General features: G+C 38.9%; 1 protein-coding gene across 1 annotated transcript in view; it reads left to right on the top strand.

Annotated features, from left to right (window-relative positions):
* The window catches only part of UNC13C (unc-13 homolog C), a 525683-nt gene that overhangs the window by 472899 nt on the left and 35888 nt on the right, over positions 1-16896 (top strand). Inside the window, exon 30 of the mRNA XM_070422420.1 lies at positions 10470-10617. Coding sequence (XP_070278521.1) covers positions 10470-10617 — 148 coding nt within the window. The remainder of the gene's footprint in view (positions 1-10469; positions 10618-16896) is intronic.

Genomic DNA, 16896 nt, shown 5'->3' with positions numbered 1-16896 from the left:
TATAGATGAGAAAACGGGGGCTAAAAGGGTTTAAATTATTTGTCTAAGGACACCGACCTGCTAGTAATGGCAGAGCAGAGAAAAATCTCCAAACTCTATAGTCAATGTCCTTGCTTCTATGTCCTTGCTTCTATGTAACATTTCCCTAAATGTTAACAAAGTGTAGATAAAATGTAGCAAGCCAAAATGGATATTTTTTTCAGAGTAATTAATGATTTCTAAATTAAAATATCATATTTCAATTATTAAATTATCTTCTAATTATCTAAAAATAATTTAAAATATGTCAATGTCTATGCAAGTATTAATACAAAATATTAACTCTCTTAAATAATAAAAAAATATTTTTAAAATATATTTTTATTGATTGCAGAGAGGAAGGGAGAGGGAGCGAGAGAGATGTAGAAACATCAGTGATAAAAGAGAATCATCGATTGGCTGCCTCCTGCATACCCCCTGCTGGAGATCAAGCCCACAAGCTAGGCATGTGCTCTAACCAGAAATCGAAGAAACCTGACCTCCTGGTTCATGGGTCGACACTCAACCACTAAGCCACGGGGCCTGGGCTGGAAATTTTCTAATATCAGTCACATGCAGTTTTAATTATAAGCCAGAAGGTTAGAATATGGTACAAGTAACAGAAGTTATAATGATATGCTGCAGGTAGCATGCTTGGGCTTTGAGACATTCCATTACCTGTCAACACAGCTAAATCAATAGCATTTGAAAATAAAAGTAGCAAGACGACAGCTATGAGGCAGACAGCCAACAACTTAATCAGTATATGCAAGCTAATAGGCCAGTTGGGAAACCCTAGTTTGAAAGGGTCCTTGTTGAGCTTTTGAGTCTCAGACCACATGTCAGAAGACTCAGGACTGCTGTAGGGTTCCCTGAAATGTGGGTTTCTTTCAAAGATAAACTGCAGACATTTTTCCAACAGCAGATACTGGGCCTGAGCATGAATCTCCAGGCTTAAGGAAATTCTTAAATCTTGAACATTCCTCAAGTTATTTTATGATGAAGTTTTAAATACTCAGAAAAAAAGAAAAGAAAAGAAAAAGCTGGCTGCTTTTATTTTTCCCACCTTTCCAATTCCCCTGGGACACTTGTCATTTGGACCCAACATGACTCTGCAAGTGTGCTGCAGGTGTGGTTGGCTTCGTGCAGTGGCGATACGGGGGTTTCACAATAACAAACATGGGGATCAGGGCCCCTAGCAATCTGCATTTGTTGGTATGAAGAAAAGAATTTAGACTAAATATGAATATCTGTTCAAATAGAGCTTTAGAACATACTTGCTCATTTAATACTAGATAACACCATTTCTGCCACTCAGAATTCCAGACAAATCGCGGGATATGCGACGTTATGCCTGAGGCTGTAACCCTGACTAAGGTCTTCCCCTATCCTGTTACCTGTTTTTCACATGGCAATTAGGTGGCTGCTTCTCAGCATCTTCTTTTTTATCATTATGATTATAGTTTTTGCATTATTTAAAATCCTTATGAGAAGAACACATGCCTTACCTAGTTTGGAGCATCATAATTCAAAAATTATTACCAGTATTTGAAGGTTTACTGCATATAGCAAGTATGGTGAGCAATGAAGAGGTGTCATAAGTTAGGAGACCTTGCTCTTAACTTATGAACAAAAACATCTGCAATTGATAAAGGAGATGTGGAAAAAAGTGGTTAGGGATGCAGAAAGGGTGGTAAATTCTTCGTGGGTACCTAGGGAAAAGCTTCCTAGAGAAACAAAGTTGGAGTTTAGAAGATAAATTGGGGAAAAACAAGGGGAAAGTTGTTGCAGGCCTAGAGAAAAGCATGAGTGAAATGCGAAAAGGTGTGGGTCAGCCGGAAGACTCCACATGGTCTAGTGAAGAGGACTAGGTCATGACTAGCTGCATATTATAGGGAATAAGAGAGGAACATTGGCCCTGACTGGTTTTATTCAGTGGTTAGAGCACTGGCCTGGGGACTGAAGGGTCGTGGGTTGGACTCCCAGTCAAGGGCACATACCTAGGTTGCAGGTTTGCTCCCATCCAAAAAAGAAGAGCGACAGAAAGAGAAACATTGGATTGGAGCCAAAAGACTAAGGCTTAAGCATCAAAGTAAAGAATCTGAACTTCTGATCTGTTATGGCAAAAAGGAATCCAGTTGTAGTAGAAAATCATTTTGAAATATCTATCAAATAATTTTCTTAAACCTCAGCTGTTAAAGTCAGGTTATTATTATATCTAAGTTCACAAGATTGCAAGATAAACTGCCTGACAGAATTTACCAAAATTAAGATTTATGTACTGTAAGGAAAAAAAAAAATGATGATGGGAAATCACTACCAAAATAGTATATGTAACGAAAAAGTAAATTCTTTCTGCAAATTCGTGAAGAAACATTAGCATGTCCCCTCCAGTCAGTAAAAATAGACTGTGAAAGATCTTCAAGTATGTGACAAACATGAAGAGCTGAAGAATTTAGAAAGGTTTTAATTGGGATTATAAAAGGAATGTCTTGCTAAGCATGCAGGCAATATTTATCTTGATTTTTTTTTATTTAGCAGTACTATTTTTCACCCTCACAAATTACAAATCAGATCTGAAATGGTTTAGTTTTTGCAGTTTCATGCAGAACATACACACAAAAAAGGAAAAATATCTCTGATACTTATCAAGAAAAAGGAAGTGATACTTTATTCATAGTTCTTTTCATTCAGATATAATAACAGTGCTCCTCACCAGGCACCCTTACATTAGTGAAGTCAACATATTACTGTGAAGGATGGAAGCCTTTACAAATATCAGAAAATGAATATAAGTAAAAATGTAAATAAAATACTTGAAACTATATGGGCAATTAGAGTAGCAGGATGTGGGTGATTAAGAGGGAGAAACTCGAGTGTGCACATTACTGCCCATGGGAATGGAAATAGGATTGAAGAGGTTATTGTCAGAAAATTAAATGAGTTACCACATATAACATAAGTAAAGACAGTTCCTGTCATATAGAAAGCTCTTTAAATGTAACTACCATGTTGCCCGGGAACTGGGTTATTTTGGGGAGCCCCTCTCTGCTGCTAAACTCACAGAGCCCACGTACCACTTTCCCCCCTTTCTTAATAACCTTTCATTCTCTCTCAGGGAAGCTACCTATTAAATCTGATTCTTTGCCTCAAGCAATAACTCAAGTCCTCAAGGCCTTGTGCTCTGGCCTTTGGTTTCCTATGCACAGCAACTTCTCACTATAAAGAACACCCCCCCCCCCCCACCCCCGCCTGCCCTGAAATTCTTCAGTATTTTCTGAGACTTCCCTTTGGGAAGCAGGGCTGTTCCTTCTCTCAAGGAGTTTTTATTCTGGATTTAAAGATGGAAAAGGCACATTAAAAATTAGATAATGATATGTGTTAATTTATGAGACAACAGTGTAAGAGGTAGAACAGGGTGATACAGATGCTAACTGAGGGGCACAGATTAAAAAGTGGTGAGTAGGTCGGCGGGCATGTGGTTGAGCATCGACCTATGAGCCAGGAGGTCACGGTTCGATTCCCGGTCAAGGCACATGGGCAAGTTGTGGGCTCGATCCTCAGTGTGGGGCGTGCAGGAGGCAGCCAATCCATGATTCTCTCTCATCATTGATGTTTCTATCTCTCTCTCCCTCTCCCTTCCTCTCTGAAATCAATAAAAATATATGTGTGTTTAAAAAAAAAGTGGTAAGGATTTAGAGGAAAAAGCCACTACCATGAATTCAAAGGATTGGGAAAAGCTGAAGGAGTGGTCTTGATGGATGGAAGGGAGCCCCAGGCTAGATGGGAAAGACATCAGGGCCGGAACAGTGGAGAAAGACTCATGACTTGAACATAATCAGGGAGAAAGATTTTACCACAGTAAGGCACAGGACCAGAGAGAGGGCTAGGAGTCAGTGACCAGACCATTCTACTCGCCAGACTGGATTTAGCTGGATGTTTGTACAGTAAAACAGTGTAAAATGAGGTTTGGGTTGAAAGTACAGAGGTCCTTTAGCACCCACAGTGGATTCTATAAATGAGGAGCCATTGGTGTTTTTGAAAATATATGACATTCCAGAAAGACCATTTTAGCAATGGAAATGTTACAGGAATGTGCAAACTGGATTAAATGATTCAAGATTATGGTTACAGAGGTCAGTTACGGTTATTTAGTGCATAAGATGGATGAGGGCTATCACCAGGGTGGTAGAAGGTAAAAGATGAACATGAGGGCACCAGAAAGGGACATCACTGGAACTTGGATCTGAAATTGGGGCAAGAGAAAGAGAGGAGCCCAGGGTGACTCCGAGGTATCAGGGAAGTGGGAAGCATGACTCCACGGAGAAAAATGACAACTTAGGCGGTAGGGTCATTTTCTTCTTGCCACGTTGGAGTTAGATATGGTGGCAGAAACATTAAAATAAGTACCCAGCGGACTGTTAGAGGCCGGGACTGGTGCTCAGGAAACAAAGCAGGGCTACCATTTGAAGAGTTATTCTACCAATTGGGTATATTTTCTTACAAATAGAAAAATCATTACAGTTCACAAAGCCATTACAGTAATTAATTTCATCTTTACCACACCATACTCAGGAATGGAGGATACTTTTATTCCCATTCTAAAAATAAATGAACTGATCATCTGCGAGGTTAAATCATCTCTGCAAAAATCACATTGCGCAGAGGAAAGATGAAGAATTACATCTTAAAATATAGGGCAGAGAGTCAAAGAAATGAAGAGGATTCGAAACTCTTAGAATTGGATTCATAGCCCAACATCTCCCCTCTCCTGCTCGAACAGAGAGATGCATCTGCAGTGTTGGCCCGTGGTCAAGTGGCCACCACTTAAAAGCCAGTAATTGGGCCGCACTAACCCATAAGCAACAGCTCCAGTTTCAAGATACACTTATTATGAGAAAGGTTGTCATATTGAACCAAAAACCTGCTTCCCTGATCCTTGTAGTTTTGCATTGGTCCTTCTCCAGTCCTTTGAAAAATTCTATTTCTTTTTGTATAGGATAGCCCTTCAGTCATAGAAGAAAACTATCATGCTCCCTGAAGCTGTTGCAGCCATATATTAAATAGCATGTTCCTTCACCTTGCAAAACCCTGCTCATCTACTTTGGATGCCCTTCACTTTTTTATATTTTTTCATTAAAAAAATGAAGCCTAGGAATGAATTAGGAATAGCTCTAATATCCCAGTTTTGTTCTAACCAGAAGAGAACGTTGTTGCTCTCTCACGCCCTTTGTCTTGACCTGATTACCTATATGAATGCATAAGATTTCATCAGCTTTGAGGGCTGCCCTATCACTTGCAAAATCATGTTGAAGTTGAGAGCAAATAAAGCTTTATGGCTTTTTAAATTTTACTGATGCTAAGCTAAGTCATCCCTATCTTGTACTTTGCGGAAAACATGGTATCATAAATAAAGGCCTTTTTTATTCCTCTTTGTCATCTGATCCTATAAATGTTGACCCACCATTCCAGGCTGCCAAGACCTTCCCGAAGCCAGATTCTGTTCTTCAATGTAATAACTTTGAGCTTTGGCTCAAGTGCGCACTTGGAAAACATGCTTTCTGTCTTTGTCTGTCAATGTTTGAGGTGAAAATATCAGCCAGGATGGGGCCAAGGGTTGGGAGAAGGTCACCCAGCTGACATCCTTTTCCTTCACAGCACTGAGCAGCCGCCCTCTCCATGGTCCTCTCGCTGCTTGAAAATTCCTTTCTTGAATGAGGAGGAAATGGGTTGTCCCAATGTGCTACTTTGCCAGTTACTTTCTGCTAATGGGCACCAGCCTAAGCAAAACAGCTGAGCACATCAGAAATGCCCAGGGATTCTGCAGGTTTCAGAGGAACAACAAGAAACTGAGTCATAGTTTTCTTGTTTAGAACTAATAGTGAATAATCCACTTTCCATGTGCATAAAGGAAACATTGAGAAGGCTTCCAAACCCTGCATTCACAATTCCCTCTAGGACATAATTCCCCTCCAAAATACTTACTATAAGGAATGGAGAGCAACTCAGCTGCACTGAGCTGTGGACAGCGGATGTTAAAAGCTAAGGCATTCACTCCCACATATCAGCCTCACATTCATATCCTTCAAACCCAAGCCTCAGCAAAATACAGTCTACTCTCCTGCTCCTTCAGAGCTCTTGCAAAGAGTCAAAACTGAATGTAAAATCTCTGAATAACAAGGGGTACACGGTGCCTGATCCTCCTTTCTGTTGATTACCTGTGCTGGTGAGACATAAAGACCTGTGCTCTTAAGGAGATATAGCCAGGTTCTGAACACTGTGAAAGGCTTTCCATACAGTGGCATTTTAAACCTAGAAGTCATTTCCTTTGCTCTTTGAGTAAGGAGCCTATAGCCTGTGTTACTTGTCTGTGTTCACTGAATAGAGACTTTCATTCATAGCATCTTACTTTCTTGTTTTCGCCCTTAACTTTGATTGGCTGCCTCTTGCATGCCTCCTACTAGGGATCAAGCCCACAACCCGGGCATGTGCCCTTGACCAGAATCAAACCTGGGACCCTTCAGTCTCCAGGCTGATGCTCCATCCACTGAGCCAAACTGTCTAGAACAAACTTTCCCTTTCAATACATCTATTTAATATTTTCTCATCTCAAATAGCATATCATGTTTCATGAAGAAAGGAATGATTATATTTTTTTTATTCACCAAAGCACCTGAAACAATTCAGGATTCATAGACCTCAATAAATACTTATACTTGTGAAAAATATTTTAACATTTTTATAAAAAGATCAAAGTGTAAAACAACTTTAAATATTATATGTTTATTCTTTTTTTAAAAAGAAAAGGGCCTTTTCTCTTTTTCTATTGGAATTTTAAGTGACCATAATTTTTCTCCTTGGGGAGGGTGTCTGTAATTGGAGCAATCTTTCTCTTTTCTTTTGTTCATCATGCATTTTTTTAATATATGTTCCCTTTATATTTTCAGTTTTATTTTTTAATAAATCTTTATTGTTCAGATTATTACAGTTGTTTCCCTTTTTCGCCCCATAGCTCCCCTCCACCAGGTGCCCAACCCACCCCATGCCCTTACCCCCCACAACTGTCCTCATTCATAGGTGTAAGATTTTTGTTCAATCTCTTCCCACACCCCCCAAACCCCCTTCCCCCTGAGAATTGTCAGTCCACTCCCTTTCTACCCTGATTTTGTTATATTCACCAGTTTATTCTGTTCATCAGATTTTTTATTCACTTGATTTTTAGATTCACTTGTTGATAGATAGTATTTGTTGTCACTTTGTTGTTCATAGTCATTATCTTTACCTTTTTCTTCTTCCTGTTCTTAAAGAATATCCTTCAGCATTTCATATAATACTGGTTTGGTGGTGATAAACTCCTTTATCTTTTTTTCTGTGAAGCTTTTTATCTGACCTTCAATTCTAAATGATAGCTTTGCTGGCTAGAGTAATCTTGGTTGTAGGTTCTTGCTATTCATCACTTTGAATATTTCTTGCCACTCCCTTCTGGCCTGCATGGTTGCTGTTGGGAAATTAGCTGACAGTCGTATGGGTACTCCCTTGTAGGTAACTAACTGTTTTTCTCTCGCTGCTTTTAAGATTCTCTCTTTGTCTTTTGCTCTTGGCATTTTAATTATGATGAGTCTTGGTGTGGTCCTCTTTGGATTTCTCTTGTTTGGGGTTCTCTGTGCTTCCTGGACTTGTAAGTCTATTTCTTTCACCAGGTAGGGAAAGTTTTTCTGTCATTATTTCTTCAAATAGGTTTTCAATATCTTGCTCTCTCTCTTCTTCTGGTGCTCCCATAATTTGGATGTTGGTATGCTTGAAGTTATCCCAGAGGCTCATTACACTATCTTCATATTTTTGGGTTCTTTTTGCTTTTCTGTTTGGGTGTTTTTGCTTCTTTGTATTTCAAATATTTGACTTGATTCTTGGGATCCTCTAGTCTGCTGTTTAATCTCTGTATATTATTCTTTATTTCAGTCAGTGTATGCTTAATTTCTGATTGGTCCTTTTTCATATCCTTGAGGGTCTCACTAAATTTCTTGGAGGTTTCTAGAAGATTCTTGAGTAACTTATAACCGTGGTTTTGAATTCTATATCCAGTAGTTTGCTTTTCTCCATTTCTTTCATTTGTGACATGCTTTTTTATCTCCCCATTTTGGCTGCTTCCCTGTGTTGATAGAGTGCCTTGTGTGCTAGGTGTCCTATAGGGCAAGTGGCTCAGCCTCCCCAATCACCTGAGGTAGACTCTTGGTGCACCCCTTTGTGGGCTGTGTGCACAGTCTTGTTGTAGTTAAGCCTTGATTGTTGTAGGTATCACTGAGTGGAATTGACCTCCAGGCCAACTGGCTCTGAGGACCAGCTATGTCTACAATGGAAGAACTTCTGTGCTGGAGACAACCTTATGGGGCAAGACTTGCTTCAGTGGGGCTTTGCTGCTCACTGAGTCTGCCCCTTGAGTGTGTCACTTATGGATGTGAAGAGTTGTAATTCGTTATGGTCCCACTCTGACCAATGGGTACACTGGCTCTTGGATCTCCAAGGAGGTGCAAAGTCAGCCACTTCCTGAGGCCACCCAGCAGGAGCTACAGAGAGATCTTCAGATTCCTCCTCTTTGTTTGGAGTTTGGAAATGCCTAGATGAGGCCTAGCTGTGAAGCAAGGCAGGCTGCTGCTGCTGGGCCTTGGGCCTTCTTTTGGAAGCTTTGGAGCTCTCTGACGCAGCTTCAGTTTGTTAGGTTTTAAGCTGTAAAAGGACAGGCCATTCATATGCAAAAGCCGATGCACACAGCTTGGGTAGGGTTGTAAATTGGGTGGGGCGGGGCCTCAGGGACTCACCAGGGCAAGCAAACAGCTATGGCTGCCAGTTGGCCCTATACCAGAGAGGTCCCCAGGTCTCTGTGTCTTGCAGACCCATGTAGGAACAATGATTGCTGTGAGCACCTCTGAAATAAAGCCGCCCTTGTGTTCTGGCCCGTTGCCAGACAGTCCAGTTTCTCCCTGTATGAGTCCGTGTCCCCAGAGTCTTGCCCAGAACTGGAGTTCAGAGCAATCGGGAGCTTGTATCTCCTTCTGATTGAAAAAAACAACAGCGCACCCAGTTGCCAGACCATTTTGCGCACACCTCCACACCTCCTACCAGTCTCAATGCGCTTTTTTCTTTCCTTCAAGTTGTAGAAATTCCACTCAGCCAGCTTTCCCATGGTTCTGGATTATATTTGTTTTGTATTTTAGTTGTAGTTTTGATGTGATTGTGAGAGGCAGCAAGTACAGGTGTTTACCTATGCCACCATCTTGGTTGTCCTCTGGAGCAATCTTTCTTCAGATTATATCCCCAATTCCTACTTTCTCTGATCTATCCCCTGAATCTTCTCTACATTATATTGTTTAAAAGTGCACTCAGATGCCTATAAATGCACAGAATATTTTTTTACAACTCCCCTTGATTAGGGGAGAAAATTGAGATAATTATGAATGAAATAGAGGGATGACACACATTCATTTGAGAACATGCATCAAAATTATTTATTGAGTTTTTTCAAAATATGTCATTTTGTGGGATCACAGACCATAGTGAGCCATGTTGCAATGAATGTGAAGTTTAGCATTGTTGGTACAGAGAGAGAAAGCAAACTATTTATCTAGCAATTACAGAATATTATAAATAGTATGTATTATCACCTGTAAATGATTAGGGGAAAACATTTTTATTTCTATTACATATCTCTGTATATTCTGCTTTCCAAAAAGATATCATGCATAATACTTGCAGCAGGCAAATGCTAACATCTTTCGATAACTATACTAATAGTCAAAGAGCTTACAGCTTCTATATTATCTTGCCTAAACTCTACTGCTTTTGAGTTTGTTGGATGGCATTACAAAAACAAAACAAAACCCTATTTGATTTTATCAGACATAAGGTATAAGGTTCAGGGGATGTTGATTTTCTAAGGTCCACTCTGACTCTTTAGATTGGCCTATATCTGCACCATTGCATGATTACAGGATGGGAAAGTTGGACTAGCAGGTATCTGGCCTTGAAAGACAAATTAGTGTCTGCAATTATGTAACTAAGTTACCTTCCTTGTGAAATTTTGCTAACCCTGGACATTTTTCTCATCTTCTGAAAACTGAAGCCAATAACCAACTCAATTATTACCTAAATGTGTAATTCTATAGATTGCTGACCTCTGCATCTTCATGATCTCATATGCTTAAAGTTTTGAGTGAGAGGAAAACTCTTAAGCCTGGAGGATCTGGGGTCCATGGTGTAGAGCATTATTTCAGAGATATTGAGGGAAACTGAACTAGATGGTGATGACTTAGCAATGAGAATGTGGTAGCACTTTGTAACTCCCTTACATTGGATGTACTGTATCATTCCATTTGGGCTTTATTATTACAGCAATAAAACCTCTCCTCCAGTGTTATTCCAAATGCCTTTGCTTACATTACTTATTTCCTTTTTAGCAATACTTTCATGCTGGAGGAAATGGCCTCAAAAAGAATTTCTTGGAGAAAAGCCCAGATCTTCAATCTCTGAGATATGCTCTCAGTCTTTATACCCAAACAACTGATGCCTTGATAAAGAAGTTCATAGACACTCAAACCTCACAGAGTAAGTAACACAGTGAATGTGATAATAAAATGAATACCTAGGTAAAATTCAACATAAGAATTATTATAAATAGTATTAATAATTTTACTATAATAAATTAAAGCTATAAGAATGGAGAATATGGTTAATATAAAATTACCAAATTTTTAGCATTCATAAGTTATAATCTTATGAATAATTTTAATATTAGTAGGGTATGATAAATACTAAAACTGTATTGAATGGTTGACTCTTCTTAACTAACTTCAAAAAATTTAGCAAAACCTAGATTTGAATATCCATAGCTGTGATAGTCTCTTCAATTTAGTATAAAAGATTCAGTGTTTGTTGGTTTTGGCAACTTCTCAAAAGTTATAATTCCCCAAATCCTGATTTCAAATGTAAAATCTCCTCCTTTAGTGTTCCCAGAAGAGAAATCTAATCTTATCCTAATTTTATATGAGAAAAGTTTTCAATTTTTACTTTAAAATGGGCCAAGAGGTAAGTATTTTACTTAAAACTCAAATCTGTTTCACATGGCAAAGTTCCCACCTCATAAGCTTCTAGGATATTACTGTTAACCTTTATTTCAAGTTGCTTTGTGATTGATTATATTTTGGCAATTATGTGCATTTATGATCTGGCATTTCTGAGAGATTATTGAAAATGTCAGTATGAGTCAAAAAGACCCAAATGCAGACTCAAACTCTAGAACATAATAAATCACACCACAGAAATCATAATATAAATAAAAGGATATGGTTTTCATTCATGAGAGATCCTCAGAAAAGAGAGAATAGATTTTTTTTCCTATGATGAAAATGCTCCAGACTTATTTTTTCCACAGATATTTAACTTTTCTAACTACATCAAAGATAATGCCAAGGTAAGTGCTATGTATGTGTTTGGCCTATCTTTAACACTTGGTGCTTTCTGATAGTGTCCACTTAAATGCTCTTTTTTTTTTTCTTCATATGATATGCAAACCTAGCCTACATCTTGGGATGGTTCCAGAAAGGAAGAATAAGCTGAGTTCATGGGAGCTTATCAAGAAATACAGAAATATTCAGAACATTACCCCTGAATCCATGATCTTTGAATTTTTTCTGAACTTTATAGATATCAATGCAATTCTAATATATCATACAACTAGTATTATAGCTTTATTCCCAGAGTATCTAAGAATATAAAACTGCTTTGTTTTTATGGGTATGCATTTATAGTATATATACATGTATATAGCCTATGTTTTAGCATAGAGTCACACCAAAAAACTGCATATATATCAATTTTGATATATGGAATTTGGCACATGTATTTATTTTTATTCTATGTATTGTATGGCAACATTAAAAATGGATGGTGGCAGATAAGAGTATCTGCAATCCCTGTAACCACCCGATTTAACATAACTTTATTTCAGACTTGGTCTCCCTTTTTCTTTTTTACTCTACTTTTCTGGCTTTATTGAGTATGTCTTTGGGTGGGGAGGGGCATAGTTAAAATTTGCAAGACATAGATATGAAACAGCTTTGCATTTTCTCCAATAGCTACCTGCAGTCATGCTCTACGGAAACATATCCCTACCAACCTCATCATCCCCAAACAGGTGTGATCAGGCCCAAGGACCTGAGGGGTAAAGGGAGCTTGATGTACTCTTTGCTCCCCTTCTCTGCCCTCTTCTAGATCCCTTTCGCTACAGCAGTTTGAGGGGCAGACACGGAAGGGAAGGAGGAAAATGTCTTCAGTGTTCTCTGTATGGTTGCATCCAAATGCTGGCTTTCTGAGGGGCCCAGTGTTACGGGCCATTGTATATGTTCAGCTCCTTGATGAGTGTAACTTGTTCCAGCTCCCTTCAGTGACTCCTCAGTGATGCCTCCTGCAGCACATGCCATAGCTTCTTGCTCCTTTAATATTTGCTCCTAGTGGCCATCCCTCTGGAATGGGGCTCCAGCAAGAGGCTGAAGCCCAGCTTCCTCCTTTGGGGTTCACTTGAGCCTGAGGGAATGCAAACGTTCTTTCTACATCTTTGGTGATAATGAAGGATTCTCCACTGTCACCTGCCATCTCTCTACACTTCTCCTCTCCACCTGCTCAAACAGAGGTTTATATTTCCAAATTGAGGGAGGTTGGAGAGAGGAATCCTACTGCCTAATATAACATGACCATTGTTCAATCAAAAACAGAGGTTAATGGTAGGATCAATTATCCCCTTCATACACCTGATATCCTGGTGGCATGAAGAGTCCAAAATGACCAAATGAAGTCTGTTTCCAGTGTAAATATTGTTGCAGTTAACTAAACATATATCCTAATATTTATTATATTTAATTTTTGTTCATCAAAATCTCATATTTTGTTAATTCAATTTAGAAAGATCACACTGGTGTTATGATAACTTTCAAATACACCATTTGAAGTGGAAGCTAGCACTGCATACTGCAAACCCTGCCACTTTCTGTCTGAGGAGCCACAGGAGCATGCTCAGTGCCACGAGTTAATGCCCCAGAGAGAAGCCCACAACCAGGGAAAGATAGGAAATGGGCAATTTAAAAAAACAAAAATATAAAATCCAGCTTCCTCAGTTGGGTCAATTCTAACTTGTGTTTTGCACAGACTGGAGTTCCCCTATAGTACAGAGCTCCATTCTCCCACTGAAGGCTGGCTTGATACCATATTGCTTTTTCCTTTTCTCACTTCTTCAGTCCCCCATCAGTGTTTCTTGGGATTCCTTCCCAGGTAGACCATTTACATTGAGTGCTTGTCTCAGAGTCTGCTTCTGCGGGAACAGAAATCCAAGGTCACATAGCTAAAAAGCAGGGAGTCAGATTCAAACTCAGCTAGCCTAGACCTCTAGATTCAGTGCTGTTAACCATTATGTGTTCATCTTCTTGATAATAAGCGTGAAGGCCAAATACTCTGTATGACATTACTTGGACTTTCCCCACCCTGATTTCAAGTCAACAATACAGAACTAAATGAAATTCAACCTATTAATAAGTACATTTTCATTTACCTCATGATCAGTAAAACAAAGTTATTTTTGTTCCCTTAATGTCTAACTCATACTCTACAAGGAAATAATTGTCTTAAGCTATTCAAGTGTTATTTAATAGATCTACATGTTATATGAAAGGGCTTGAGATCCATCTATACTAATAAAAGGGTAATATGCTAATTAGACCATATAGACCAGACGTCTCCCAGATGTCATTCCAGACGTCCTTTCTGACAAAGCCAGGGCCCTGGCAGCACTGCCCAGGCGGAGGAGGGAAACCTGGGTCCCAGGTGTGGGGGCCAAGGCAGAGGCAGTTAGGGGCATCAGGCAGGCAGGAAAGCGGTTAGGAGCCAGCGGTCCCAGATTGTGAGAGGGATGTCCAACTGCTGGTTTCAGGTTTCAGTTCATCTGAGGACTTAAGCTTCTACATCCAGCAGTCAGACATCCCCCAAGGGGTCCCGGATTGCGAGAGGGTGCAGGCTAGGCTGAGGGACCCCCCCTTCCTATGCACGAATTTCATGCACTGGGCCTCCAGTTAGAAATATGTGTGCTTTTTGAAACATTCGTATTTTACTTTTTTTCTCATAAAATCTTCCCTTATTTCATTTTCTTCCTTGTCTACTTTTTGTTAAAATTTTCTTTCTCATTTTTTCTCTGTTATGATTTTTCCTTGTATGTCTGTGTTAGGAAATTAACTATAAGATTAAAATTTTAAAAACCAATTACTATTAAAATTTTTATCTTCAAATTGAAAGGTCTTTTTTTCTTTAGAAATATTTTTATTTGAATTCAGCTTTTTAAAAATGGGTTTATAAGTATAGAAAAACCTGCTGATCTTGTTCATATTTTCTCTTCCTCTCCTTTTATTTTTTAGCTCCTTTTCACTTTTACCTTGCTTTTTGCTCTCTTCTCTTTTTACATAGACTTCTATGTCATCTTTTTCTAGTAGTTAAAAAAGAAAGTCATAAAAAAAAAAAACTACAAAGAATTGAGTCCCATTAGAAATTTATGAGACAAATGAGATCTATCAATATGGAAAAAACACTATCTTCTCTCCTATTTCTATTCCAAATATTGAAAAATAAATCCAAAATGGATGTAGAAGCTTAAGTCCTCAAATGAAACTGAAAGTTCAGTTTATAAGAGTAGCATGTATATTATTCTAGAAAAGCACTGCAGCAATAAAACACCATCTTACTCTGCATTCTTTAACAAGTATTTACTGAGCATCATCTCTGAACAAAGTCCCATACAGTGAGGTATATATTCAAAGGTGAACATCCTACCTAATAAAGCAGGGTTATGCTAATTGACCCTCACCCCGTCACAAAGATGGTGGCACACACAGCCAATAAGGAGGGAATATGCTAATTGACTACCATGCCCTCAAAGATGGTGGCACCAACAGCACAAGATGTTGGCACCCAGTCCCCTCAGCCCCACCTTGCCACTAGCCTGCCTCCGGAGTTTCCCAGTCCCCTTAGCCCCCCAGCCTCCCAGAGCCGGCCCGAGGTGCAAGCAAGCCTCGGATGGCAGCAGCCCAGCTGCCAAGGGCTGGCCCAAGGCGCAGGCAAGCCTCAGATGGCGGCTGCTCAGTCGCCCAGGGCCACCCGAGGCTCAGGTAACCAGGGCCGGCCAAGGCTTGCACTGCTGGCAGAGGTGTGATGGGGCATCGCCTTCCCCTGATCGCCGGTTTGCCTCCTGCCCCTGAGGGCTCCCAGACTGTGAGAGGGGGCAGGCTGGGCTGAGGGACCACCCCCCCCCCCCCCGCCTCCAGTGTATGAATTTTCATGCACCGGGCCTCTAGTGAAGTTATATGCACAAGTTGCTCTAAATCAGTGGTTCTCAAGCAGGGTTATTTTGTTCACCCAGGGGCTTTGGGCAATATCATAAGAGCTTTTTGGTTGTCACATCTGGGAGTGGCAGTTGTGTCATTGTTTTCTCTCTGGTGGAGACCAGGGAAGCTGCTAAACATTGTACAGTGTATAGGACAGCTCCCTATGACAAAAATGCATGTGGCTCCAAATGGCAATAGTACTGAGGTTGGGACATCCTGCTATAAAACTAGACTAACAAGTGAGAAGTGATATAACAAAGGTCATGTTAGAAGAGGGGAAAATTTGACTTGAGAAGAAAGAGAACACAGAGGTCAGTGGGTAACCTGGGTCATGAGGAAGTAGAAAGAGAAAGGTGTTTGAATGAAGAAACTTCAGGAAAGTATATGCTTGCATTCTTAATTTTAAAGTTCCTATATGTCAAACATATCCACAATATATTTTTATTAAGACAAAAAAGTTCATTTTGCTTTTAGAATAAAACTCACCATATCACCACCTATTTTTGATAAAGACATATAGTTAAAAGTGCCTTAGGTTTCCCTATGCCATTAACATATACAGAAACACTATAGGTAAGCTTTGTATTACACGAGTAGGAATTATTAAAATATTTATAATAATTATCACATATTATTCCTCTTAAAGTTGACCCAATAGTTTAAATTGGGTAGTTAGCTTGAAAAGTTGTTTCTCAAGAATGTGTTACTTATAGTTTTAGAAGCTGTTACAAAACTCATTTCTTACATCTTGATTATAATATTCATCATAAAAAAAGCTCTCCTAACATTTATTTCATTATACCAAGGGCTTCTTGAATATTTCATGCTGTAGTAGACAGTGGAAATGTATAAAACAAAAACACGTTAAGTAAAATTTTTTTCCAAAGGATAACACAATTTGGAATAAGGCTCAGAATGATTAATCGCTAAGCTATCTTTGTCATATTGTTTCCTTTTGAGGATCCCAAGCCTCAAAAGCTTTATACACAAAAGGGGTATTTTATATCTAAGTTACAACTGGCTCACAAATTTAAAAAATTTTATATTTAACAACTAAAAAATTAAAGTATATGAGATTAATTTTTTAATTCTATGATCTATCCTCTTTTTAACTTTTTGTAACAACTTTGAGTCCCTACTTATTTAAAGTTTTTAAAATTTAAATCATATCCTTTTGGTCATTTTAATAACTCATTTTCTCCTAAAGTGAAGTATAATGTAGTTTAATTTGAAATTGAAATGAGAGAGCTACAGATTCACATTTTGGAATCTATTAATATGCTTCAATACACGAATTATATATACAAAGTATTAATTATTCTAATTATGTTCCTTAAACTATTGAAAATATGTCCACAGTAGAAAGGACACTCTTTTCAGAAGTGGTTCACTGTGGTCTCTTCTTACCAGAAATGTAGGAGAACTTAACATTAATAATATTTAGTTGGTAGAAGAACTGGCATCA

This window comes from Myotis yumanensis, unplaced genomic scaffold, assembly GCF_028538775.1.
Source record: "Myotis yumanensis isolate MYYU_CA2020_CCGP unplaced genomic scaffold, mMyoYum1.0.hap1 SCAF_1, whole genome shotgun sequence".
NCBI classification, from domain to species: Eukaryota; Metazoa; Chordata; class Mammalia; order Chiroptera; family Vespertilionidae; genus Myotis; species Myotis yumanensis.
Note: the sequence above shows the minus strand (reverse complement) of the source record. Positions and strands in the feature narration are given on the sequence as shown.